We start from the raw sequence: 25,758 nt of genomic DNA, 5'->3' as shown, positions 1-25,758 counted from the left end.
GCAAGTAAGTAAGCAACCTTAACCCCCCAAATACTAAGTTATTAAGCACAATGAAAGCCATTACCAATTACAAATAAAGCTGCTGAATTAACGGCTTAATCAGTAATTTCAACATATTCAACATATAATTAACGTCTTAAATTCATAAAACTTCATTTAACATCCTTTTCTTAAGGCAAATTAAACCACATCATACACTTATAAAACAATAAGGCAGAAATTAAGCAGATTTTACATTCAAGTACAATTTGAAGACATGCCTTCAATAAAGAAATACCATCATGCAGATAGGTACAGAGAACATAAATACAATAAAAGATCACATTTTGATTCATTTTCTAAAATAATCTCCAGAATAAATCTGCAAACCTTGATGAATTCACAGGTACTTCATTCCAATAGTGTACCATGATATCTAACAATAAGATTACAGAATATCGTGCAATGGAACTGATATGTTGGAGTGATATACTTCATACAGTATAACTATGACTTTGAATGTTCTATAAAATATAAATCAATATACACAGTTAACAATGATTTAATCATACAAAGTACTTACAGCAGGGGGCGGGGAATCTGACCCAACAGATTCTGTGCGGGGATGTGATGTCATAACAGTTGAGTCATCTCTGTAATTGTGATATATATCATAATTAATATCAAATATCATAGTAACTTGTTACATAGAGTTCAACATAATATATATATAATTCAATAAATTAAAATAATTTTTGATGTAAAAAGCTAATATGAATGTCAACATCTATAGGTCACTTGTAATAAAGGTTACTTTAGCTTTGAAACTATAACAAGCTATAAGCTGTATCTTCTACCTAACATAATGTCTATACAAATTAACAAGTAATTATATCTTCACTCTAGGGTGATTGATATACAGTCCGACCCCGGTTATTCGACAACCCTTTAATCGAATACCCGGCATTATCCGAAGTAGATCGGCGGTACCGTTTTTATCTCTATATAAATCAATATAAATACGAGCGTATTATTCAAAGTGGTTAAAAGTGGAGTAGTTTACGTCTATCACAATATTCCGATTTCGATTATTCGAACCCATCGATTATTCGAAGTAAATATTCAGTCCCAGGCACTTCGAATAAACGGGGTTGGACTGTATTCTAAATTGTCATAACACAGCTTACAACTTTCTTTTTTCACTTCTATGTGTCCGATACTTAAGCAGTAATTGTAAAAAAATCAGGGCCATGATGGCCCTGAGGTCGCTCACCTGTATATAGTCCCCCCCCCCCCCCCCCTGGCCAATTTTTACCCAAGGGCTTTTATTTGTTTATTTGAACAGACTTGGTAGACACCCATAAGAAGATGTTTCATGCTAAACATCTAAGTTCTAGCTCATTGGCTTTTTTAAAAGAAGATTTTTAAAGTTTTTACTATACACATATAGTTAAAAACAATGACACCCCTGGGGCAGGGCCAGTTTTGACCCCCGGACGTTTATTTTAACAAACTTTGTAGATATTTACTTAAAGATGTTTCATGCTTAATATCTAAACTCTAGCTATTTGGGTTTTTCCAAAGAAGATTTTTAAGTTTTTGCTATACACATATAAGGAAAATCAATGACCCCCCCCCCCCCGGGCGGGGCCAGTTTTGACCCGAGGGCTTTTATTTGAACATACTTGGTAGACACCCATTAGAACATGTTTCATGCTAAATATCTTAGCTCTAGCTCTTTGAGTTCTTTAATAGAAGATTTTTTAAGTTTTTACTATATGCATATAGGGAAAATCAATGACCCCCTGGGGCGGGGCCAATTTTGACCCCAGGGCTTTTATTTGAACAAACTTGGTAGACACTCATTAGAAGATGTTTCATGCCAAATATCTAAGCTCTAGCTCTTTGGGTTCTTTAAAAGAAGATTTTTTAAGTTTTTACTATATGCATACAGGGAAAACCTATGACCCCCTGGGGCGGGTCAATTTTGACCCCGGGGCTTTTATTTGAACAAACTTGGTAGACATTCACTAGAAGATGTTTCATGCCAAATATCTAAGCTCTAGCTCTTATGGTTCTTTTAAAGAAGATTTTTTAAGTTTTTACTATATGCATATAGGGAAAATCAATGACCCCCGGGGCGGGGCCAATTTTGACCCCAGGGCATTAATTTGAACAAACTTGGTAGACACTCACTAGAAGATGTTTCATGCTTAATATCTTAGCTCTAGCTCTTATGGTTCTTTAAAAGAAGATTTTTTAAGTTTTTACTATATGCATATAGGGAAAATCAATGACCCCCTGGGGCGGGGCCAATTTTGACCCCAGGGCTTTTATTTGAACAAACTTGGTAGACATTCACTAGAAGATGTTTCATGCCAAATATCTAAGCTCTAGCTCTTACGGTACTTTAAAAGAAGATTTTTTAAGTTTTTACTATATGCATAAAGGGAAAATCAATGACCCCCTGGGGCGGGGCCAATTTTGACCCCAGGGCTTTTATTTGAACAAACTTGGTAGACACTCACTAGAAGATGTTTCATGCCCAATATCTTAGCTCTAGCTCTTTGGGTTTTTTAAAAGAAGATTTTTTAAGTTTTTACTATATGCATATAGGGAAAATCAATGGCCCCCCTGGGGCGGGGCCAATTTTGACCCCAGGGCTTTTATTTGAACAAACTTGGTAGACACTCACTAGAAGATGTTTCATGCCAAATATTTAAGCTCTAGCTCTTATGGTTTTTTAAAAGAAGATATTTAAAGATTTTTCTTTTGGTTGCCATGGCAACCAGAGTTCTGCATGGAATTAAATTCTTTGAACAATTTTTAAAGGTGACCACCAAAGGAACATTCCTGTGAAGTTTGGATGAAATTGGCTCAGTGGTTTATGAGGAGATGTCATTTAAAGCAAAAGTTTACGGACGGACGGACGACTGCCGGACGCCGGACGAAAAGCGATCACAAAAGCTCACCCTGTCACTTTGTGACAGGTGAGCTAAAAAAATCAAACAATGCACCTATTGAATATGAAGAATTACAGCTCAATATAATTATACACTTTATGTAGATAAAACTATTACTTTCATATTTAATGTTGACTGGTATAAAAGGTAAATAAACTTACAAGTAGCTTGCCTCACTTAATGGTGCTCTCTCATCTACCATGGTACCATAGCTGTTGTATGGGGGAGGTCTCGGCAAGAATGGATCAGAATCATCAACAACTCTGTATTCCTTCCTACAAACATTTCATATAAAATTAGTAAAATTCTTTTTATGCGTTGATATAAACAAAACATTTACAAGACATTTCATATCTAAGTGAAGTACAGTTATTTGTGAATATGAACAAATACTGATCACAATTCACCAGACCTGACTACATGTCATTGATTATAATGCATTTGTTCCATTCTGTCAGCTTAAACTATGATTAGTATATTCTGTCCAGCAAGTTGTTGTAGGTTGTTGCATCTGTACTTGCAGCATGAACAAACACATTCAGAATGTTTACAAGCCTTAATGCAGCGGCCATAACAATTAGTTTTATCACAACACAATATGAAATGTTTTATGTCAAAATTGTTCTGTTAATTAATCTAATAAATAAATGTTCTAGTTTACCTTGTTCCTAACAGTAACCATATCTTTGGAGCAAGGCACTGGATGAATACGAAGGATAATCCAAGAATGGGTAGTATCAGCAGTATTAATGACATCCCAACTCTGTTCATAGACAAAATATAACAGTAAAATTATATATCATATAAACATGTCTAACAGTTTGTCATTATTATCAGTATCATTACAAGTACTTCTGTCTACATTTCAAATTTTTTGAGAATTTATACAAACCATTTTTTTCTAATGATAAACTTTAGTCTGACAGTCTCATTTATAATTTAAAGAGGTAAATTCAGATACATAGACAAAACTTTGCAAATATCATTCGAGCATTATACAATCTTAAAAGATATAAAGCTACACTGAACAGTCTGTAATATAAAGAATGATTAATTCTAACACTATCGGGAATTTTTCTATATAAACAAAGAAGGCCCGAAGCGTGCATTATTCTACAACAATGCACTCGCCGTTTTTATTATCTCCCTGCGTATTTTCACATTGAGGGCGCCATTTTGTTTGAAAAATCTGATAAATAAAAACAATGTTTTGTCGAATTTTGTTGTGAAAACTATCTAGAATGAAAGAAAATGGTCTAACTAAGAAAATGAATCTGAACACCAATATCTTTAATTCAGTCGTTAACGCTGTACAGACGTTTAAAGTGTTGTTTACATGACGTCACAATGTAGCGCCAAACAGCACGTGCAAAACAATCAAATCAAGAACGCTATTTTAATGTCGCAAACGAGTTAAGTTTTACCATTTATTTCACTTTTAATGATTTGTATATCGCTTGGAAAATTATAGACTGAAATAAAATAATCAAACAAAGTTTTATCAACGTTTTCAAAATTCGTTATAACACACGGTAGATTTAACGACAGTTTTTTTTTTCAACCCACTTGAACGACCTTTAAAGAACGTCTCTATTGGAAACTCTGAGGCGAAAACAAATTTAACCACCAAACATAAAGTCCAACTTTATAATAATAATTATGTTTTTCCTTGACGTGTTAGAATGGAAATAGATATTAATTCTTCGTGCATTATTGTATAATAATGCACGTTTTTCATTCAAATGCTTTGTAATTAATCACTCAAGCCTATCGGCCTTCGTGATTATATTACTACGCATTTGAACTCAAACCGTGCATTATTCTACAACAATGCACTCAAAATTGATATCTATTTCCTAAGTATATAATCATAGATAAATATTATACCAAAGCATGTATATTGAAATACAGATATAAACATGTTTTTGTGAAAATATGTGGCACATGAGCAGATTTATTGCTGCTGGAACTGGAATATTATGGGAGGGTATGATTTACTCTATTAATTTATAATACCCTTGTTTGTTAAACAGAATAGAAACTCTTAGTTACTTTTGAGAAGGACATACAGTTTTTGTCAGGTACCTTTCACAAATAAAGCTTAACACACAACATAAAGTACATAAATATAACAACTTAGAGATATATAACTGACTGATTCCAGCTATGATTACTGGTTATTTTTTTAAAACCTTAGTAGATTGGCAGGTTTTTCATGCTGACCATCAAACAATTATAACAATTTTATATGATGTATAAATCAAGTATAGTACTCACAATGATCTGTTACAAAGTCCTTTCAACGCTTTAATATAGTTACTGTGTATCTGTCCACAGTATACTGAGTTACCAAGGCTAGATATATTTCCTTGTGCATAACCAAGATCTCCTCGGATTATTTGTACTGGGCCTTCCAGCTATAAATACATCAGAACAATCTTATAACAAGCATAAAAGACCAGCAAATTCAGAAATAATTATGACATATTTCCTTCAATTTTTCAAATATGACACTACAATATAAATAGTTTTTACCATGAAACTTAATCACTTGAAAGAAAATATGCTGCTAGGGATATCTGACAACTTCGAGATTTGAAGCTGTTAAACAGTTTTTACACTATGTGCTTAATGTTATTAATTTAATTTTTTTGTAGTAGATTGAATAAACCTTTTACTAATAAACCTATAAACTGTTGTATTAGAGAACAATTTCAAAATTTTCAAGTTACATAAAGTTTCTGTTTTTTCAGAAGCTCATGCACATTTATTCTTGCATATCAGACTGGCGTTTCCGTGAGTTTTACCCATGCCGGAAATTTCATCTGGCATGGGGGGTGACAGATGAGTCGCGTGCCAAACAACAACATCATTTTAGCGCGCTTTATGAATAAACCGCGTTAAAATGACGTCGTTTTAGAAGGGAAATATGTGCTAAGGATGACGTCATTTCGCCGTTGTTATTTAAGTTGTAAGTTCATACGCTATTGTTAGAAAATAGTTATGGATGAAATGACTTTAATTTCCATGAACATATATCATATTAAGGTAAACCATTTTAAATATGAAATAATATGGCAGAATATGCAAGAAAAAATATCTAACATATGTTTGCGGTTCGGATCCAGATATCCGTCCCTCGGGAACCCCCCCATGGGCGGTAACTCGGCAAGCCTCGTTACCGCCCAATGGGCGGGTCCCCTCGGGACGGATATTCCGGTCCGAACCGCAACATATGACAGATATTATTATTATTACTTTTTATGTTATTTATGAATTTAATCAAACACACACTTTAAGGGTAGGTCTGTACAAAGTTAGCACCTTAGTAGAACCATCAACCTTGTGAAGCTGGATAACTTCCTCACATCAATGAATCCAAAGTCACTGGCCGGATTCAAGCTCAAAAAAATTAGGGGCATGTGGTTCAGTCAGAAACCTTTGCTACATGACCATGGAGACAACTTATTCAAATTACTATACAGAATTTTAAACAGAACACATTTAACATAACATTCTCACAGATATTTCTAGTCTGATGTAAATAAATAACAATAATAATGTCTAGCATGCCACATGTTACAAATTCATATGGTATTCTCTAATGTCTATTCAACATCTAGGTATGTGACATGTTACAGAATTCTTGTCTATTTAACATCTAGGCATGCCACAACATATTACAATCACTAATTACTGACACTTTTACTTACCAACTTGAAGAAGTAAAATAAAACATTAGAAAAATTTCAAATAAAAAGTCTTTGAAAATTCTCTTACATATTATCATCTTTCACAACAAAATGGAAAGGTAAATGCTATCATACAATGTTCCTGTCAAACATGGTTTCAAAAATTCTTTACTTTCAAATACTTTATAACATATAATGGTAAAGCAGTCTTATGTAACCGGGGAATGTTCCTGGATTTTGTTCCTGTACTAAGTTATTAATTTTCTAATACATAGCTGCATTTCCACACATGGTTTCATTTAAAATATTTATTTGCCATGCAAGATTGAGAGTATATTGTTGCTAACTTATACTAAGAACTGTTAAATATGATGCATGAAGATTTGATACTCATTGTTTAAAGTAAATCAAGTTGACAGACAGTATATTAGACCAACACATTAAGATATATAATTGTAACACATTAACTATTATTCAGATGGTGATATAATGGTATGGGTATGTTTTTTACTTACATATTTTGATATATTGTATGGTAGTGTTTTGTTGATAGCTAAATTAAGAGTCTCATTAGCTTTTGTTACATAATCTCTAGCATCATCTAGTGCCTGTAATAACACAGATATAGATTTCATCTTAAACATATTTGTACAAGTCTGCAAAGATTGTTAACTATCAAATATAGATATAGATTTAAATGAATTTTTCAGCATCGATTTTTAACATCATTCTTTTATCTTCAAGTTTGTTAACCTATAACATAGCATTGTTCTTTATCTATAACAATCATACATTTATCCACGGTATATAAAACTATTGTTTAAATCAAACTTTTTTAAATATCTTCATTTTGATAAAAAGGGTCATACATTTTAAAGAAAGGCTTACCTTAGAAAAATTGTTGTTTTTACATTCAATATAACTTTCAATCACATCTGAAGAATAAATAAAAATATATATTGCATATTTGCTATTAAGGTCAGTGTTCAATTCAAAGTGTTTCAGTCTATTTTGACATATTAAAAACCTTGGACAGTGACTTTCACATTTTATGTGAAATTTCAAGTGAATTCCTTCAGAAGATTAAAAGATTGATCTTGCACACAAACAAAGGAATTTTCTATGTTCACAAAGAGCTATAATACTGTCAAAATCCATGCTTGAGTTATGGACCTTTAACAGTGGCCTCAAATTATGATCTCAAAGACAGGACTGGTGTAAAGTTTCAAGCAACTGCCTCTAGTGGCTGAAAAGATAAAAAGTTTTTCTAAAAGTTGCCTGCTACTAATATTTTTTTTAACCAATGTGTAAGTTTGACACAAAGGTAAGTTAGATAGCCACATTATTCTTTAAATAGTTGAGCTAAAAACGGATATCTACACAAGTTCGGACAGGATAACTGTAAAAATTGGTTATAAAAGTGAACTGAAATAGACTTGTATTTAATACAAAGCTTCTAGGCTTTCATGATAGGATGACTGAGGAAACTATTCAGCTGTCTTACAAGACCGTGATTCCAACTTAGTGACCAGTGTCAGAAATATGTACACAAGCAGTCTTCTATGACCAATTTAAACTAAACAGTCATCATTGTACTTTCAGTGTAAAATTGCTTAAATTTAACAGGAAAATAAAGCCATTTTAGCTTCTGTGACCTACTTGTGCGTAAGTTTTGAATCATTTATATAACTTTAGACCACTCGTGCTCAGGTGAGTTAAATATTATACCTGGTGAAACCTTTGGCTCCAATGTTCTTAACACAAAAGCATTGGGATCTACACAAAAATCACTGACTGCCTGAAAACAGAAAAATAATACTCTATTTACTAGTATATATTTCATTTAAACATTTGTTTACACAGATATTTCTAAATTGATGAATTCTGCATAAAATCGATATAACCTGATGCCTATAGCCTAACATCTGTGGTCATATCTTTAAACTTGAATTCTTAAATGTATTTGAAATGTTTTCTTAAGTTTATACAAATTTATTTCAGTCTGATTATGTTGGAAGCTATAAGCTTATTGAAACACTCTCGAATCCGTTCCTGGAACCAACCAGTACTAAAGTTTCTTGCTCTTGCCCCTGACAGGGTTTGAACGCGTGTGGTCAGCAATCCTTAGATTACCATGCAACTTTCTTCCACTTAGCTAAAATATAATGGTGATGGACACTTGGCTTTCTTCCAATTGTAAAACTAAAATATTCCAATATAATCTTAAGCATGCCATTCCTAAACACCTATAAAAAACTTATTTAGTTTTAAGTAAAGTAACATCAAAACATTCATTTCATACATATTAGAATTACGAAGTCACAAACAATTTGCCAAACAACTAATGCAAAAACAATCTTAGAAGTTAGCTTATGTGAAGTTATATCAAAACAAATAAAGTTCCTTTGACAAAGGGCTTGAAGAAACCAATACAATAATTGTAGAAAAAACTCCATGTCATGACCGTGGTACAGTAGGTTATTCTCTTGACGAATGTGATTATGCCTTATGTGACAATTCAGGGTGTTCATTGGGTTCCCCTGTAACCTGCCCGTCACTTGTATTTTCACACAAAATGACCCAATATCAAATAACTCCGACATTTTCAAGAACTGCAGAATTAGTGCTTTCACTTAAATCACTTAGTCCTTTTCATAAGACCTAAAATTTTGCCCATGAAGTTCAATCTTTCAATGTGTTCATTATTTCATTACATAGAGCAATGTCACATAGTTTAAACATATTTCGTTAAGCTTTATTGCAAAACAGGCTCAGCGTTCTTGCAACTTACATTTATCAGTTTCAAGTCTGCTTCCTGCTGCTAACCAGTATACTTGTCATAAAAAGAAACATGGTTGTGACCCAATTAGGGCTTAAACCTCGGTTGAGAGGCAGACACCATAACCACTAGGCAACCATTCCCCTTAATGTGACTGAAGTTTATTAAAATTGATCAAAATAAGTGCAATATAATGTTTAAAAGCTTTCTTTTGATTGAACCTAATTTGAGACCTCTAGTCAGATCTTAACACAGGTTAAATCCTTAAAGCCTGTTAAAAGCACTGTGCTCTGTTGAGCTAAAAGCTTACCACAGTTCCTCCTAGGTAGACACCAAATGCCGCCCACACAAGAAAAAGGGAGAACATTCCAAATATTATCCCCCTGAAATAAAAAAAAATCTTGAATTAATAATCACATAGATATAATGACAATCATACTATAATTGTTTTTTTCCTTCTTACATTTTCTGTTCAATAATTTGCTTCTTATAAACATTCACATACATATATGTATCAATATCACATTATGAAGTGTATTGTAACTCTATCATGTACATGCATTAAACCTTAAAAGTTATCTCTGGAAACAGAAATAAAAATTTAACACAGTATAAAACAGAGAGAGAGAATAACTTACCAGACAATCCAGTACTTGGACTTTTTCAGTGTGGCTATGATATAAACCAGAAGCACCAACACTTGCCATGACAATAAAACTATTGTGCCTATCCATCTGAAAAATGTATGATAAGTAATATAAGCCAACCCTGTGTTAAAAGGCCAACTGTAGATAGAAACCACTTAAATAAAGGACTAGAATTCATTTTTTCAGCATTAGCAGCATATTCAAACCCAAGTAAGCCGGGTCATCTGCTAATACCAATAGTGTATAGGTATTTGATGAATCAGTGACCTTTTTAGGGAGGTTTATATGTATTGATTATTTCATATATATTATTATAAGCAAACTTGGAAAGAATTTTTATACAGATCAGTCATACAATGTACAGGTAAAAGAGCAACCCATAATATTGACCATAACTAATTATAATCATGCAACTTAAATAATCATGCAACTTAATTACAATAAGTGTGAGATAATATTTTTATTTAAAGAAAAAGATATGTATGCATTTTTTTTTTATCTTACCCCCCCCCCCCCCCCCACACACACACACACTCAACCCAACAAAACAAATACCAAAGAATGCAGTAAAGGTGTGTACAACAATAACAAGATTATTATATTACAATAAAGCAGATGAAATGTATACAGGCTGACCTAACTCAATATCTATTTTACATGATATCTCTTTACATACATAATGTGAGGGCATGTTAAATGACACAATATTTTGGCTTCTTTCAACATGTTTGAAGGGTATAAAGCTAGATGAAATGAAATACCTTTTACAATTATCAATCCACAGTAAAATTATATTGTTTCAATAATCTTATCATTGATTCATAAAAGATTTGCTTCTCAAATGAGTTGTAACATTTAATGTCTGTGTTATTTAAAATGTATGTATATTGTATGTAAACAGAATAAAATATTGTTGAACAAAATATTATTCAGCTTTTTTTTATGCAGGGTTTTATCCTTTAAGCAATGATTTCAAACATGCCTCATTTGTTTTTAAGGTAATTTACAGCTACAAACATTTTGAAAGTGTTCTTTTTTAAATTTCTGACAATACTTTTTGGCATAATATAAATAGCTTAATTCAATTTAATATTATCATTATAAAGTATCAAGTCAACATACCTGTAGAACTCTGAATTCTGTGTGTAATCTATCAGCTTATCTAGAGAGATCTTGCCCACATCAGTTTTAATGTAGTCTATATCACCTTTAACATGATTGGATTTTGACGTGATTTCATCTGCAAGTTTCAGGACATCATCACGCAGGGTGATATTCTTTAAATGTTTACTGAACACATGTTTTAATGCTTCAACACCAGCTAGTGTGATAGAGCTGGTAAGGCTGTCTAATGTTGTCAACTGTAACACAAAAGACATACAATTCATGATAACAATATTAACAATATATTAATTTATGAAACATGTAAGACAGATTTTAACCAAACTGCAAAATTTGTGATTATGGCCTATAATGAATACATCTCTGAATTTTTTTTTTTTAATAAATAGGGCTGCTTTTCAAAGCATGAAAATTTCATGAGAGTTACAAGTAATTGTTTTACATTGACTGTAGGAACACTTAATTTATTGTATATAAAGCAATGCAGATATTTTTTTCTTCATTTAATAGAGAAAATCTACGAACAGCCTTAAACAGTATATTAAAATCAAATATTAAAATGAAAACAACTGTATATGTGTATCATGTATATCAGTAGGTCTTACAAAATTTTGATTTCTAACAGGCACTACAATGTCAGCTATTTCTTTCCTATCAAATTCTCAATTTATTTTTACTCCCAATGCACAGAAGCTTACTGTAACTAAGTCTAAAATATTTCCAGTAAAGGTTAAAATGTTTTTTTCTATTTTGACATTTAAACAGAAAGCCTTGATATATGTAAAGGTTCTGGTTATTTTCTGTTATTAATGTCATTTTTAGTTCCCTTCTAGTTCACTAGAAATCTTTTAATTTTAAGGTCACTGTGTTATTGACCTTTGGCAATTTATCCTCAAATATATTCTATATCTCCAGCTGGGAATAAACAAATCAAGACATTTTTAAAGCATTGGCCATAAAATGAACAAGTCATGAAGTTTAAGCTGGACCAACAAGAACACAGTTAAAATAATGAACCATAGAATATAGAAAAACAAAATCAGGAAAGATCAAGAATTACAGAATTGTATGGTTACTGACAATATGCTTATGCTATGGAAACAGAATTATATGTAAAACAGTATATGGGCAAGTTGAAGGGTGACAAGGCAAATTGTATTGTAAGTGGATAGTCATAATTTTATAATGTATGGTTTAAGATATTACACTACTATCACTTTGGGTAAGAGATAAGGCAAGTTTAGCCTAGACTTAAGCTTAATTGTATTGTTATATTATTTAAATTTAAGAAAAAAGAAGAAAAACAAAGAGACCATCAACTCCAAACTACCAAAGTGCTCACCTGAGAACAGACTGTTTTTGTGAGTTTATTACAAGAATTTGAACGATGCTGGTCACTAGACCATACTTTATTTTAATTTTTTTATTATATACAGGGTCCTTATTTTATAGCTGTACATCAAACAACAAAAAAGGAGGTCACAAGATCAATATTTAGGTCATCTAAATTCTAATATCAGAGTTCAATTCTACACCTGAAACTCTGCACTTAGATTAATTTTAAAAAGAAAGTAGGTTAGATGATCAAAATCTAGTTCTGCTGATATCAAATTTTAATTTTACATCTTAAACTGTGCACATGGTTAAAATTTTATAGCTGTACATGAAAAACAAACAAACAAGAAAATAGGTCACTAGGTCAATATTTAGGTCATCTGATATCAGATTTCTTTTTTAAACCTGAAACTAATTTTCAAGATGTCATATCTGGATGTTAAAAAGGCAAGAAAATAGGTCATTAAGTCAAAGTTTAACTGTGCAAAATTGGTCCAAATTTCATAGCTGTACATCAAAGGACATGAAAGTTGGTCACTAGGTCAAAATCCAGGTCAACTGATATCAATGTTTAATTTTGCATCTTAAACTGTGCACATGGTCCAAATTTCATAGCTGTACATCATAGGACAAGAAAGTTGGTCACTAGATCAAAATCCAGGTCAACTGATATCAAAGTTCAATTCTGCATCTGAAACAGTGCATTGATCCAAATTTCCTAGCTGTATATATATCAAATAGCAAAAAAGTAGGTCACCGACTCCCCAGGACTAATTTTTACCCACGGCTTTTATCTAAACAATCTTTATATAGGTCCAGCAATCAATGTTTCATGCTCTAGCTAGAGACAAAATTTGAACAACTTTGGAAGAGGACCTATAGATGATATCATATACCAAATATAAAAGCTCTGAGCCTTGTACTTTCAGAAAAGAAGATTTTTTTATTTGTATTTTTGAAACTTTGACCTACTTATGCCACAGACCCGTCTTGTAAAGGGGTCATACGGGGATCATTCTTGTGAAGTTTGATTAATTTTCAGGAGAGATGTGTTTAAAAAAATTGTTGATGATGCACAATGCACAAACTTGATGAACGGAGGGAGCAAAAAAAAGCCTTCAAATTCAATTACCAGTATACAAATATAGGTAATACCTGTCTATAAAGATCATTAATCAGGATCTGCCTTTTTCTTTTCTTATTGTTCTGTTATTTAATGGATATTAAGGCAAATAGAAATCCCTTAAGATATTTGGTTTTATTCATCTATTAAAGACATGTATGACTTATTGCTTTTTAAAGAAAGGTTATATTTTTTTAGGGGTGTCATCGATTCAATCGATATCGGTGTATCAACCATCTTTGTTATCCGATTCGATATCGATTCCATTTTTTAATTTAAATATCGGATATCGAATGCACATATATTTCTAGCTAAACAGACTTCAGTGAACAGGTTTTATAGAAGTGATAGACCTGTTTACTGTCGCAAAACGTCAAAATAAAAGCAACATATGGAAGCCAGAAACATTTTTTTTCCAAAACGAAAACGGAAATCAATGCCAAAGTTAGTTCCCAGTGTCTCTAACGAACGCTGCCGAATTTCGTTGTAATCTAGCACGTCTGCTAAGACCCCTCAATTCAGATTTTAAAAAGGGAAAATGCCAAGAAAATTTTGTCAGTGTTTCTTTGTAAAAATTTTGATTACAAAATGTTAAACTTTAATAATTATTCAGGTTCTAAACACTATAATTTGCCAATTAAAAATGGCTTAATTGGAACGGCAAGGAAGGGATTTAGCATGATCAGTAACTGCGTTATAGCAACAACAACAACTGAAGTAAAATGGAAAAGGCTTTAAACTTTATAGTTACTAGTCATTAGTTTTCATTTATAGCTATATGATAAAAAAGAAACAAATTGTTCAGTTTTCATAGTTTATCTTTTTTGCATTTGTCTAAATATAACTGCTTTGTCAGTGTCCTTAGGAAACATTAAAAAAGACTTGAAAGCTAAAATTTAGCCTGGCCATCGATATATCGCTGTATCGCCGATAATTCATTACCGATATATCGATACAAAAATCCTTATCGATGACACCTCTATATTTTTTTAGAGGAAAACTTGATAAATGATTATGTGTAATCTGAAAAGTATGGAATACTAAGTGAGGATATGCCAAAATCAAATTAAGCCTTACAATTGATGATGCCTGTCAAAATAATTGATAAGAGATGTTTAATCAACGCATTTTGACAAAAACAGAAGCATAGATAGCTTACAAAACTAAAATATTAACTAGTCTAGTATCCATAGGACACTTATGGTCATCACTTCATTCCAATGGCATATTTACATAATGCTTATTTCATAAAAGTCAAGTGTTATACTAGTATTAATATTTTATCATATGCATATAATAACAGTATTATAAATAATAAATTTCACAAACATATGACTGAGGTGCCTCTAAATATTGATAAAATAAGAATGTCACATCAAATGTAAATGTGACCTTCACCTAATGAATTCAAATTCAATAGGGTCATCTACTGGCCATGGGCAATGTCTGTAGGTATATTTTTTCAAGTTATTGATCAGAAAAGGATGTTACACCATGTGTCCCTGTCATCTTGACCTCAATAATGATTTGAGTAGTCAGTATCAAATTAAACATACTTTAATAGGCTTGTAAATCAGACAGACAAGTATTTTACAACATCTACACTTTGGCCTTTGACCTAATGACCTCAAAATCAATAGGGATCATATACTGGCCATGGATACTGTTCCAAGTTAAACAAACTTAGCCATATTTTATCTCAATTTATTGATCAGGCAAGGATTTACCAAAGAGTGCCAGTGAATTTGACTTTGATCTGACCTCAAATTATTAGGGGTCACCAAATGGCTAAGGACAATGTCCTCACTAAGTGACATCAACTTTAGCTTATTCCATCAGAAGTTATAGATCAAGACAAGGCTGTAAGGACAAGATAATGGCGTCAAAATTAAGGTCACAAAGACATGTATAAAGATTTAAGTGAATTTTTTCAGTAGTTTTGAAGATTGATATTTCATGCAAAACTTAAACCATCAATTTTCTTAGTACACAAAGGGCTATAATTCTGACAAAATTCATGTTAGAGTTATGGGCCTTGGTATCTTTATGATATGATGTGATGTAAAGTTGCACAAAAGGTTTCATGAAAAACACAAACCAATGTTATGCTGGTGAGTAGGATAGCCCCACTGTCACTGTGACCTTGACCTTACCACAAAATCATTAAGGATCATCTAATGACCATGGAAAAATGTCCATATAAAAACTACAGCTTAGTCCTTCTAAGTGATTACATGGACAAAGATTTTACAAAAATTGTTACTGTGACCTTGACCTTTCATCTAATGACCTCAATCTTATTTGGGGTCATGTTATGGCCATGTACAAATTTTACAAACTAAGGTTTATTCCTTTTCAAGATTTTGATCAGGAAAGGTTTATACTTTCTCAAAAGCATTTTACAAAAAGGTTTGCTGCAACCTTGACCTTAGACCTGATGACCTTAAAACCAATCAAGATTATCTCCTGATTACATGCAATGTCTATACAAAGCTGCATAAACCATAGCTTATTCCTTCTCAAATTATTGACCGGACAGGTATGACAGGACACATATGCATGTATGTATGTAAGGAAGGACTGACCAACCCTCAAGCTTTTTAATTGGCCATAAAAAATAAATACAGTACAATAATCAATAGAAACATTTTAAGTCCTAATAGCAGAGGAAGAAGACCAAAGCTTCCTATCTGTTTATTATTTCAGCCGTAATTGGGCACATGTGTAAAACTATCCACCTCTCACAAGGTAGCTTTCCTTTTCTAAAGTTTTCCTATTAAATTAGTGTAATGTCTACTAATACATATTTTGACATGGCCAATAAAGTACTGTTTATATCATAGATAAAATAAAGAAACAAACCGTGGCAAGAGAACCAGACAAGGTATCATTGGCATCTTGTAAGGCATCAACAGTAGACTGTACCCCTTTGTTTCCTTCTTCATTCCCAAAGTACCCTACTGCTACACTACCTCTGCAAAAATATATATTTGTAAATTATGTTTCAAGTTGCACATTATGACATATCATCATTATTTTATTATTTTCTTACAAAACTAATGATTTTAGTTTTATTGATATGTCTATTTAATATACAAATGCAGATTATAATTTTATGGCACCAAACAGATTTAAAGGCCAATTATACCTCAGAAATGCTATCATTTTTACTTCTCAAAAACTGTTCATTTTTATATTGTAACAGTTTCCAAAAACTCATTTGCTATACATGAACTATCTTTGGTATGTTGGAAACTGGTATACCATATAATCATAGTGAATTAGTATTTTGTATGGAGGTTAATATACTAGTTTGTTTACATTTTCCTACCTTAAACTGCTACTTTTTTTTTCAGTTGTGAAACAATGGACATGCACTTAATCCATTATTCAAACATTATTAAACACATCTTTGACATTTCTAAAGAATTTAAAAAATATGGATTTCTGAGGCATAGTGTGCCTTTCATATATTGACAATACATGTATTGTTTGTCTGAACATTTGAAATATCTTTTAATGTGTCAGTGTTAAATTCATGTTTTAACTTACATTGCAAAGATGATGAATAAGGCTGTAATGAAGCGAACACAAGTTGTGCTCTTTTTCTTTGTGGGTCTCTGTCGACAGCAACAGTTGATGCACAAACAGCATGATATCAACAACAGGAATACCACTAAACAAACAATGGGTAAAGCTGCCAAGAATATCACTCCCTGAAAAAAGTTTATAACAAAGTCAAATGCATGTTTAAATCATACAACTTTAAATGAAAATTTTATTTACATTCGATAGAAGACACAGATTCAGAGTCCTAACATGAGCTTATTTGCATATGATACATTTGTTACCTTTTGGTGTGCTATGATATACCTAATACCTATATCATTATATATAATTATATATTATAGTAATTTATACTGAAGTTGAGGTTTATCTTTATGTGACCAGGTGGGCTCCAGCCCTAATAATAAGAATTGGACCTAACTGGCCCCAGCCAGCAATGATTCAGTAGACCTGGGTTCTGATATAACAACACCTGATTTGGTTCTATTCTGTATATATTTTCATAATTATATGCAGTATGTGACAACTTGGTTATTTTATCAACTTGCAAGTTACAAACACCTAACATGTGAAAAAAATGTGCCTCTAGACTAGTCACTTCAGAGACAGCTATGACATAGAGACAGCTATGAGATACAAGGGAATCCAGAACCAGTCCCTTGCGCTTATTGAAAAGATCTCTTGGTTATTTTACATGCCCAGTGTATAGCACTGAGTCTGATACATGCAAGGATTACATGGATTTCTTACCAGCACACCTCTTGTTAGGTGTGAAACATTGATAGTGTCTCTAAAAAATTGCAAGGGTGTTACCCACAACGGAACCCGGATCCTCAGGAGTGACAGCCAGTGGTCAAACCAACTGAGCTATCTTACATAACAATTACATTATTTAAAGACAATTATTTATGACATAATAGTGACAATTTGACCATATTAGGGAAGAGTTGACTCGTTGAGGACGAGCTGACCAAAAGTGGGGGTTGATCAAATAGGTGACGTTTTGGGTTTTGACGATGCCCAGGACGAATTGACGTGATCGCATGATAAACAAAGACTTTGTTTATCATGCGATCACGTCAATTCGTCCTGGGCATCGTCAAAACCCAAAACATCACCTATTTGATCAACCCCCACTTTTGGTCAGCTCGTCCTCAACGAGTCAACTCTTCCCTAATATGGTCAAATTGTCACTATTACTTTAAGTTGTTGGTGCTATGAATGATTTCGAGACATTTCGGCCCCAAGACGTATCGGCCCCAAACTACCCAAGACGTTTCGGCCCCGGACGTTTCGGCCCTTTACCAAATCGGCCCCAGAATATGTACTGTATTTTAAACCTATATATTAATAGCATTTCAATAAAAAAAAATAATTTATATATATATATTTAATCATTTTGTATAAAAACTAGATTATTATAGTAGTAGGGGGAAAGTAATCAATACAAACAGAACAGAACATAAACTTTATTTGAAAAAATATAATTACACAAACAAACAATTATTAACCATATATTGATAATATTTTATTTGAATGATTAAGAAGCAAGACACAAAACAATACCGCCAATTAGCATAAAGTATAAACAGTTAATTAGTTACACTTACGTATAGTTTAATTAAGATCAAAAGAGAATGTTTTCTAAGGAAAAGTTGTAAGAAACTTTCTTAATCCAGAAAATTTAGTGGTTTGTTTTATAAGTAAGTAAACCGGCCTTTATTGTTTGTTACACCTTTAAAAACATTAACGTATATCTAAATCGTTCAAGAGATCAAAAGATAATAAATAATTATTCAAAGAAAGTTTCATAAATGTTTAATTGTAATTCAATTTATTGTTGTTGATTAATCAAGCAATACACTATAGTGGGGCCGAAACGTCTCGCGGAAAAGGGCCGAAACGTCCAGGGGCCGATTTTTTGACTGGGGCCGATTTGGTTTGGGGCCGAAACGTCCTGTTTGCCTAGCAAGCTAGTCAAATCGGCCCCAAGTCAGATCGGCCCCAAGTCAAATCGGTTTTAGGTGATGTGTGCTCCGTTCATCATGCTTTTGACGATACATGCATTTGTGCGTAGGGGCGATTGTTCGAAGCAGGTTCCGCTGGTGTTCGTAGCTATGACAGGAAGGACAAGTGCGGATTATGAGCACGTATTAAAAGTAAGTAAAAACAGTTTGAAATCAAATTTAGCTTTTGGAAGATTTTCTGTGAAAAACTAAATAAAATAAAATTATGCAATCAGTAAATTTTACAACTTTGCTGTTTTAGGCGTGTTTTACTGTTACTTTTTTTCTTTCTGTTATTTATATATGTATATATACATGTATTACAATTTTTAGGCCATCAAACGAGGTTTAAGAAATCAACAAGAGGTTGAAGAGGTAGTCTGTGACTTCGAAAAGGCCATCTGGAAAGCCATGAGGCGGGTTTTCCCGACCGTACTCATGAAGGGTTGTTCATTCCATTGGGGCCAGGCTGTTTGGCGTCATATACAGGTATAGATTTTTTTCGTTCTTATTTATTCCACTATATTTGTATATGTTTTTGAGAGATTTAGAAGTTTACCATTTTTTTCTAAAACGTTTATATTTCATTAAGTTGTTTGTGACTTTTCATTCTACCTCCGATAATTATCCATTCATGTATCTCATCCAAACGAAGAGAAAAAATATTGTTTTAAAAATACACCTTGTAATACATGTTCAAATCATTTGTTTATATTTTAGGGACTTGGGTTGTCCACGGAATACATGAATAACCACGGGACGTACTCTCTTCTGCGCATGATATTCTGTCTGCCTTTTCTACCCGCTGAACATATCATCGAAGTGTTCGACAAGATGGAAGATTTCAACACATCTGAACATCTTGAACCATTGTTCCAGTACCTTAGAAGAACGTGGTTCGAATCCTCAACGTGGACTGTCGAAAACTGGAGCGTATTTGGACAGTCCGTCCGAACAAACAACGATTGCGAAGGTAAATTTAATATTGCAATGTATAATGATACAATGTATATAAATTTTAGTAAAATTGTAAATGTTATCGACATTTGAACATTCGACATTAGAACATTCGACCGATGCCCAGGATTTTATTAATAAATGTAGCAGCTAAATATTTTGTTATAACATTTTATTCCATTTAAATATATAGAGGTATGTATGTAGTTTTTAAAATTTATAACTCAGCCATAAACATTATTTATTATTTTGTATATTTGCAGGATGGCATCGTCGTCTGAATATCAGAGCTGGAGTGTCGCCGCCTTTTTACAATTTGATTAAGCTATTATACAAAGAAGCAAGATTCGTGGAATCGCAAGTGCGACTGGTGTCTGAGATGAAGCTGCGACGAATGCAAAGAAAGACTTACAGATCGATGCAGTCGCAGATATTTCAAGCTTGGGACAGGTAAATATGATTTATTTGTGTCTTATACTAAAGTGACAAAACGACCATTTCTTTCGATGTCAAGTTGCATTTCATTAGTAATATATTAGAACAGAGGCGCTAGTATAATGATCACAAACTGATAATTGATGATGAAAAAAGTGTGTGATACAATATAGATATAATTAATGTCAATTTCAAATATGTATAATATCATTCAAATGTATATACATTTATATTACAATTGTTGGCTCCTTAATACTTTCACTTAATTTTTCTGCTTGCAGCTATCGTGCGAAACAACTGTCGGCAACGGCCCTGCTGAAGAAGGTTTCCAGTCTGTATCAACCCAGGGTGCTTAGACAAGAAGCAGAGTGATGCGCGAATAATGTTCATGCAGTGATAAGAAGTGAAGTGACAATTACATGAAAAGTGACATTTACATACTGTTCATATGTTTATAGACAATAAATAGTTTAGTACAGTGAAGATAAATGTTATACTCAGACAGTAAATTATATTGATTATTATGTTTTGTTCTGGTTTTCTATGTAATCCATTGTTAGTCATTTGAATGATATTCCAATCCACACAATTTTTTTATCAACATTTAAATAAGAAAATGAACAATGAATTAAGGAAAAAAAAATGGGGCCGATCTGACTTGAGGCCGATTTCGCTTGGGGCCGATTTGACTATTTTGGGGCCGATCTGACTTGGGGCCGATTTGACTTGGGGCCGATTTGACTGTAATTCGTTTGCCTATAAATAGATAATCTGTCCTATTATTAATATATATTTCATATTATCTACTACTTCTTCAAAACGCATTTTCTGCCCAGTGTCCTTTAATGATCAGCTGGCGAATAATCTTATAAATGTTTAACTTTTACTTACGTTCCTGTAATCTTCAGAAACTGGGTCGAATGTAGAGTTTGCTTGTTCGAACTGAAAGTTTATGTGTGGAAATTGGTGAAGAAAGTAAGCAACCCAGTCAACATGGTAGTCTTTGTTATTAGACATTATCAAATTGTTTAACTCCTCTATTACGTGTAGTCATTTATAATTAAAACGTTCATTTATGTATAGTGATAAACAAAAGACTAATTAACAATTAAGACTTGGCCTAATTCCTAGTATCCGGTATACTATCAATTGTCACGTGATAAATATTGACTGCTCTTCATTTCTTCATGTGTTTTGCAAATAATGCTAAAATCACGAAATGAACATTATATTACTGAAAAAGTAGGAAAAAAACTTTCTAAAAGATTTCATAAATATACAGAAGATTGTTAATTGATTTTTTTCCGTTTTTTTTTAAATAACACATGATTTTAAATAATTAGAAGAAATATTAGTGTCAGTGATGTCAACATATCAACCAAACAGTATAGTAACGATTTCAGCTGTGCTTTTGTAGGTGGCCATAAAAAGTATATAATTTATAACCAGGGACATTTTAGACCATTATCCATAAGCTTTTACATATATTCACATTTCTAATTAATAAGTTAGTACTTATAAGTAATCACGTAAATCATATGCAATTTCTTTGTTAACAGCTTGTAACTTAGAACTTTTGATCAGCAAGAAACATAATAGTGTTTGGTAAAGAATCATTTGCTTGTTCTCGTTCCATAGTTTTGTATTACTCTGTTTCCTCTATTCACTTAGGCCCGTGATTTGAAATAAAATTTATTCTGTTCTGTTCTAGTATTTTTATTTTATTCTCGGACCGGATTTTCATATATTTCTGAGCAGACTTGGGGATATTTTGGACCAAATATTGACATTTCGGACCATGTCTTGGATCATTTATGGGACATTTATTGAAAATGTTGCAGACTCGTTATGATTGAGCCTTTTCAATGAACGGCGAGTTAGTATTAAGTGAAAGAGAATAAATAAATTCTGAAACATATCAAAATATGGAAAATTAAGCAACGTGTATGAATTGAAGCCTAACAATTGTGTATGTTTACAAAATGTAATCATTTGGTAATCAGCATAAGGTAAGATTTGTTAACTAAAATATAATGAAAGTGTGGCATTTCCAGCAAATCGTTAATTCTAACCAAACTTACAATTAATAACAAGCTAAATTCCTAAAATAAGCATAATTATAGTTAGCCCTTTCCTACAGTAGCATTTCCTGATTGTTTTAAAATAGTACAAGTAACCCTTCTACATAAAAATAATATTGCATTAGTTTAAAGTGACTGCCTACAGCCATGTAAGGAAATTTTATCTTTTATATCAAGCTTTTTTGTGAAGGTCATATCAATACTTTAAATTTCTTTTTTAAGGACTTTAGACCAGATTAGTTATGTCAGTCAACGCAACAACTAATAAAATAAGATCGCTGAACGTATGTTCGACAGAAACACATTGCAAATATACTTAAGAAACATAAATTTGAATTCTTACATAAATAAGCGGGAGAACTTAAAACAGCAAGACATGCAAACGATTATTATAGTAACTATAATCATAAATGAATTGAGTTTTATTCTTAGTCCGATCTGAGCGAAAACCGTTGCAACATAATGTTTTTATATACTTCATGGCCAAGTCCTGCAATCAGTGGACCACAGCAAATACCTTGGTGTAAGTGTCTCCAACAACCTCTCATGGGACAAGCACATACAGAATGTAGCTGCCAAAGGAAACAGAACACTGGGATTTGTGAGGAGAAACTTAAAGGATTGTACACCACAACTGAAAGCAGCAAGTTACTGCACTTTTGTACGCCCAGGTCTTGAATATGCAGCAACGGTTTGGGATCCTCATCTTCAGACGCACATAGATTCACTTGAGCAGATCCAGAAAAGTGCAGCCAGGTTTGTCAAAAATGACTATAAACCCAGAACACCTGGATGTATGACAGAAATGCTGAGGAGCCTGGATTGGAACACCCTACAACAGAGAAGGAAGGAAGCAAGGTTAGGCATGCTCTACCGCATTCAACATGACCTAGTAGACATCCCCAAGGACAAGTACCTACCACTGAGTAACCAATCCAATAAGAACACCAGTGACAGTAGAACACGTATACGTTTCTACCAAGAACGCACCACTGGCAGGATGTATACAAATACCTTTTTCCCAAGGACAATTGTTGACTGGAATGGCCTGGCATCAACAGTCACCGCCGCGGAAACGCTGGATGCTTTCCGCGTGCGCCTGCCGGCCTCCATCTAAATTCACTTCACAACGTCTCTGTAAATAAATTTTTATCAGTTTTTACAACTTTTATCGCTGAGAGGAAGAGTGTTCCATCTCACCATGTACATAGTTACGCAGAGCCTCATTACGTTCCTTTTGGATCCCGGCTCTTATACTGGAAGAAGAAGATGAATCAGAAATGTTGGACATAAGTTATTGATCTAGACTTTCAACAAATGGAACAATAATCTCGAACAAATATAACTAGTCCCGTCATATCAAGAAACCTCAGTGGAATCCCTTTAAAACATCTAAGCACACATAAAGAAAATATTAGAACATATTTCATATTTATAAAATCTATTTTTAAAAATGTTAGAAGTTATGGAATTAACATTTGTCGGAGAAGACCTGAACTTTAGCAAGTATTTTAGATTGAAGATTAACAAGAAAGAGAGAGAGCTACATTCATGGAACACATGTACCACAATACCGTGCAGCAACGGCATCCGAAAGGTCAGCAAACGGACAACGGAAAACAAACGGTTGGAGGAGGGGCTAATAAGACTTTGTACAGCAAAAGAAACCTTAAGTTTTATTAAGAGTAACGAAAACATTAATGGGGGAGGTGGTGGTTATATTAGGGAGGGGGTAACAATAGACGTACGGGGAGGAAATATTTCCTATAATGGTGATACATGTTACAAAAATAACGGAGGACGTCAATACATATCACAGATATAATAGTGGGCAACGCAGCATGAACATAAAAACAAATATTTTTAACATGCAACAATTTGTATTCATTTTAGATGACATTTGTGAGACGAGTTGAATATATGCTCGTGTGAACCTGTGCTGAACAATCGATGGTACATGAATGCAGGGACATTCCACGGTTTATTTACAAGTACGGAACTACATACTTTTGTGACGAGACATTGGGACTGCCTTAAGTGAATGTAGATCTACATTGTTGGTTTTTTCTGTCATATCTTATGTGAAGAAATCTTGCTCAAATAACTAAAGGACATATTGAATATTGTAAATTACATCCGGGTGACTAATCAGTCATCTAAATTACATTTAAGTCCTTCTTTCTTTTCTGAGGTAAGCGTAAACTAAATAAACGATTAATTTATGTCGTTAATCTTTTCACAATGAACTTTAATGTTTATCTAGAATAAAATTGTCTTATGAAAAGTTATGTCATTTCATGTTAAACCTAGGGTCAAATATTTTTGGTCCCATGTCAAACTCATGTAAAAAAGAAAACTTTAAGATCCTGTATGTTGTAATAAAGGATGTAACAACACTTTTATAATTATACTTCTAAAACGTTTTCCAAACATCCAAGAATATGTTAAATATGAAATGTAATCAGTATCCCGGAACAACCAACATTCAATCAGTTAAGCTGTTTTAGCCAATAATAAATGGAAGGGGAAATTATGCTTTAATTTTTTTTAGCTATTAATGCATCTATCAACATTTATTCATTTTAAGGTTGGTACATTTTCAACATGTCTTGATCTTTCTTAGAAAAACAATAAAAACAATATGACCCACTCGGGTCACTCCCAGGAATATTTTAACCTAAATTCAAACAGCAGGGTAATCACCACTGAAGAATTTGTTCAAGATATGTCAGGGCTACTAAAAATTGTAGAAAATTTCACAACAGTCTATTCAACGATTTTCAACAGTTTTTTTTTTCAAGATTTAAAAAAAAACTTTCACTAAATGTTATAACAAATGTACAGTACAGTGCATTGGTATGACTACTGTTAATGTGCATAAAAAGGGCAGTTAAAGGTGTCACTTCTTAATACGCTATTTGGGGTGCAAAATGATAAATGCAACCAATCTTTACAGCAATTTTACATTCCACACTTTATGATATTAGCAAATACGGAAACTTGTTTAGATCCGCCAGCTGGTATTGGTCACAAACAATTTATTTAACAATTAACACATGAAAAAAATGATAA

The 25,758-nt window shown here is 32.8% G+C and overlaps 2 protein-coding genes across 5 annotated transcripts in view; one reads left to right on the top strand and one right to left on the bottom strand.

Annotated features, from left to right (window-relative positions):
* The window catches only part of LOC132713399 (protein tweety homolog 1-B-like), a 29,371-nt gene extending 7,594 nt beyond the window's left edge, over positions 1 to 21,777 (bottom strand). For 2 of the 4 annotated variants that reach the window (XM_060695976.1, XM_060695977.1), the window contains exons 1-13: positions 21,497 to 21,777; positions 17,193 to 17,356; positions 16,503 to 16,614; positions 11,183 to 11,421; positions 10,052 to 10,147; positions 9,724 to 9,796; positions 8,363 to 8,432; positions 7,523 to 7,569; positions 7,150 to 7,242; positions 5,220 to 5,359; positions 3,604 to 3,705; positions 3,104 to 3,217; positions 563 to 632 (exon numbers count right to left, since the gene is read on the bottom strand). In XM_060695976.1, coding sequence (XP_060551959.1) covers positions 563 to 632; positions 3,104 to 3,217; positions 3,604 to 3,705; positions 5,220 to 5,359; positions 7,150 to 7,242; positions 7,523 to 7,569; positions 8,363 to 8,432; positions 9,724 to 9,796; positions 10,052 to 10,147; positions 11,183 to 11,421; positions 16,503 to 16,614; positions 17,193 to 17,356; positions 21,497 to 21,622 — 1,446 coding nt within the window. In that variant the 5' untranslated portion in view covers positions 21,623 to 21,777. The remainder of the gene's footprint in view (positions 1 to 562; positions 633 to 3,103; positions 3,218 to 3,603; positions 3,706 to 5,219; positions 5,360 to 7,149; positions 7,243 to 7,522; positions 7,570 to 8,362; positions 8,433 to 9,723; positions 9,797 to 10,051; positions 10,148 to 11,182; positions 11,422 to 16,502; positions 16,615 to 17,192; positions 17,357 to 21,496) is intronic. The other 2 variants (XM_060695979.1, XM_060695978.1) reach the window with 1 other exon arrangement.
* Positions 19,232 to 21,342, top strand: LOC132713400 (uncharacterized). The gene is made up of 5 exons (XM_060695980.1): positions 19,232 to 19,366; positions 19,547 to 19,702; positions 19,934 to 20,186; positions 20,434 to 20,620; positions 20,887 to 21,342. The coding sequence occupies exons 1-5, from the start codon at positions 19,235 to 19,237 to the stop codon at positions 20,975 to 20,977; spliced, it is 819 nt and encodes a 272-aa protein (XP_060551963.1). The 5' UTR covers positions 19,232 to 19,234; the 3' UTR covers positions 20,978 to 21,342.
* Positions 21,778 to 25,758: the final 3,981 nt, after the last annotated feature.

This window comes from Ruditapes philippinarum, unplaced genomic scaffold, assembly GCF_026571515.1.
Source record: "Ruditapes philippinarum isolate M1 unplaced genomic scaffold, ASM2657151v2 ctg1649_1_1_1_1, whole genome shotgun sequence".
NCBI classification, from domain to species: domain Eukaryota; kingdom Metazoa; phylum Mollusca; class Bivalvia; order Venerida; family Veneridae; genus Ruditapes; species Ruditapes philippinarum.
This window is presented reverse-complemented; position numbering and strand designations above follow the sequence as displayed.

Bases quoted from the DNA above. Each gene is read 5' to 3' on its own strand.
- LOC132713400 (XM_060695980.1), top strand. From the start codon at position 19,235: ATGTGTGCTCCGTTCATCATGCTTTTGACGATACATGCATTTGTGCGT. The intron at 19,703-19,933 runs GTATAGATTTTT...TTTATATTTTAG, and splicing joins CTGTTTGGCGTCATATACAG to GGACTTGGGTTGTCCACGGA. The intron at 20,187-20,433 runs GTAAATTTAATA...GTATATTTGCAG, and splicing joins AACAAACAACGATTGCGAAG to GATGGCATCGTCGTCTGAAT.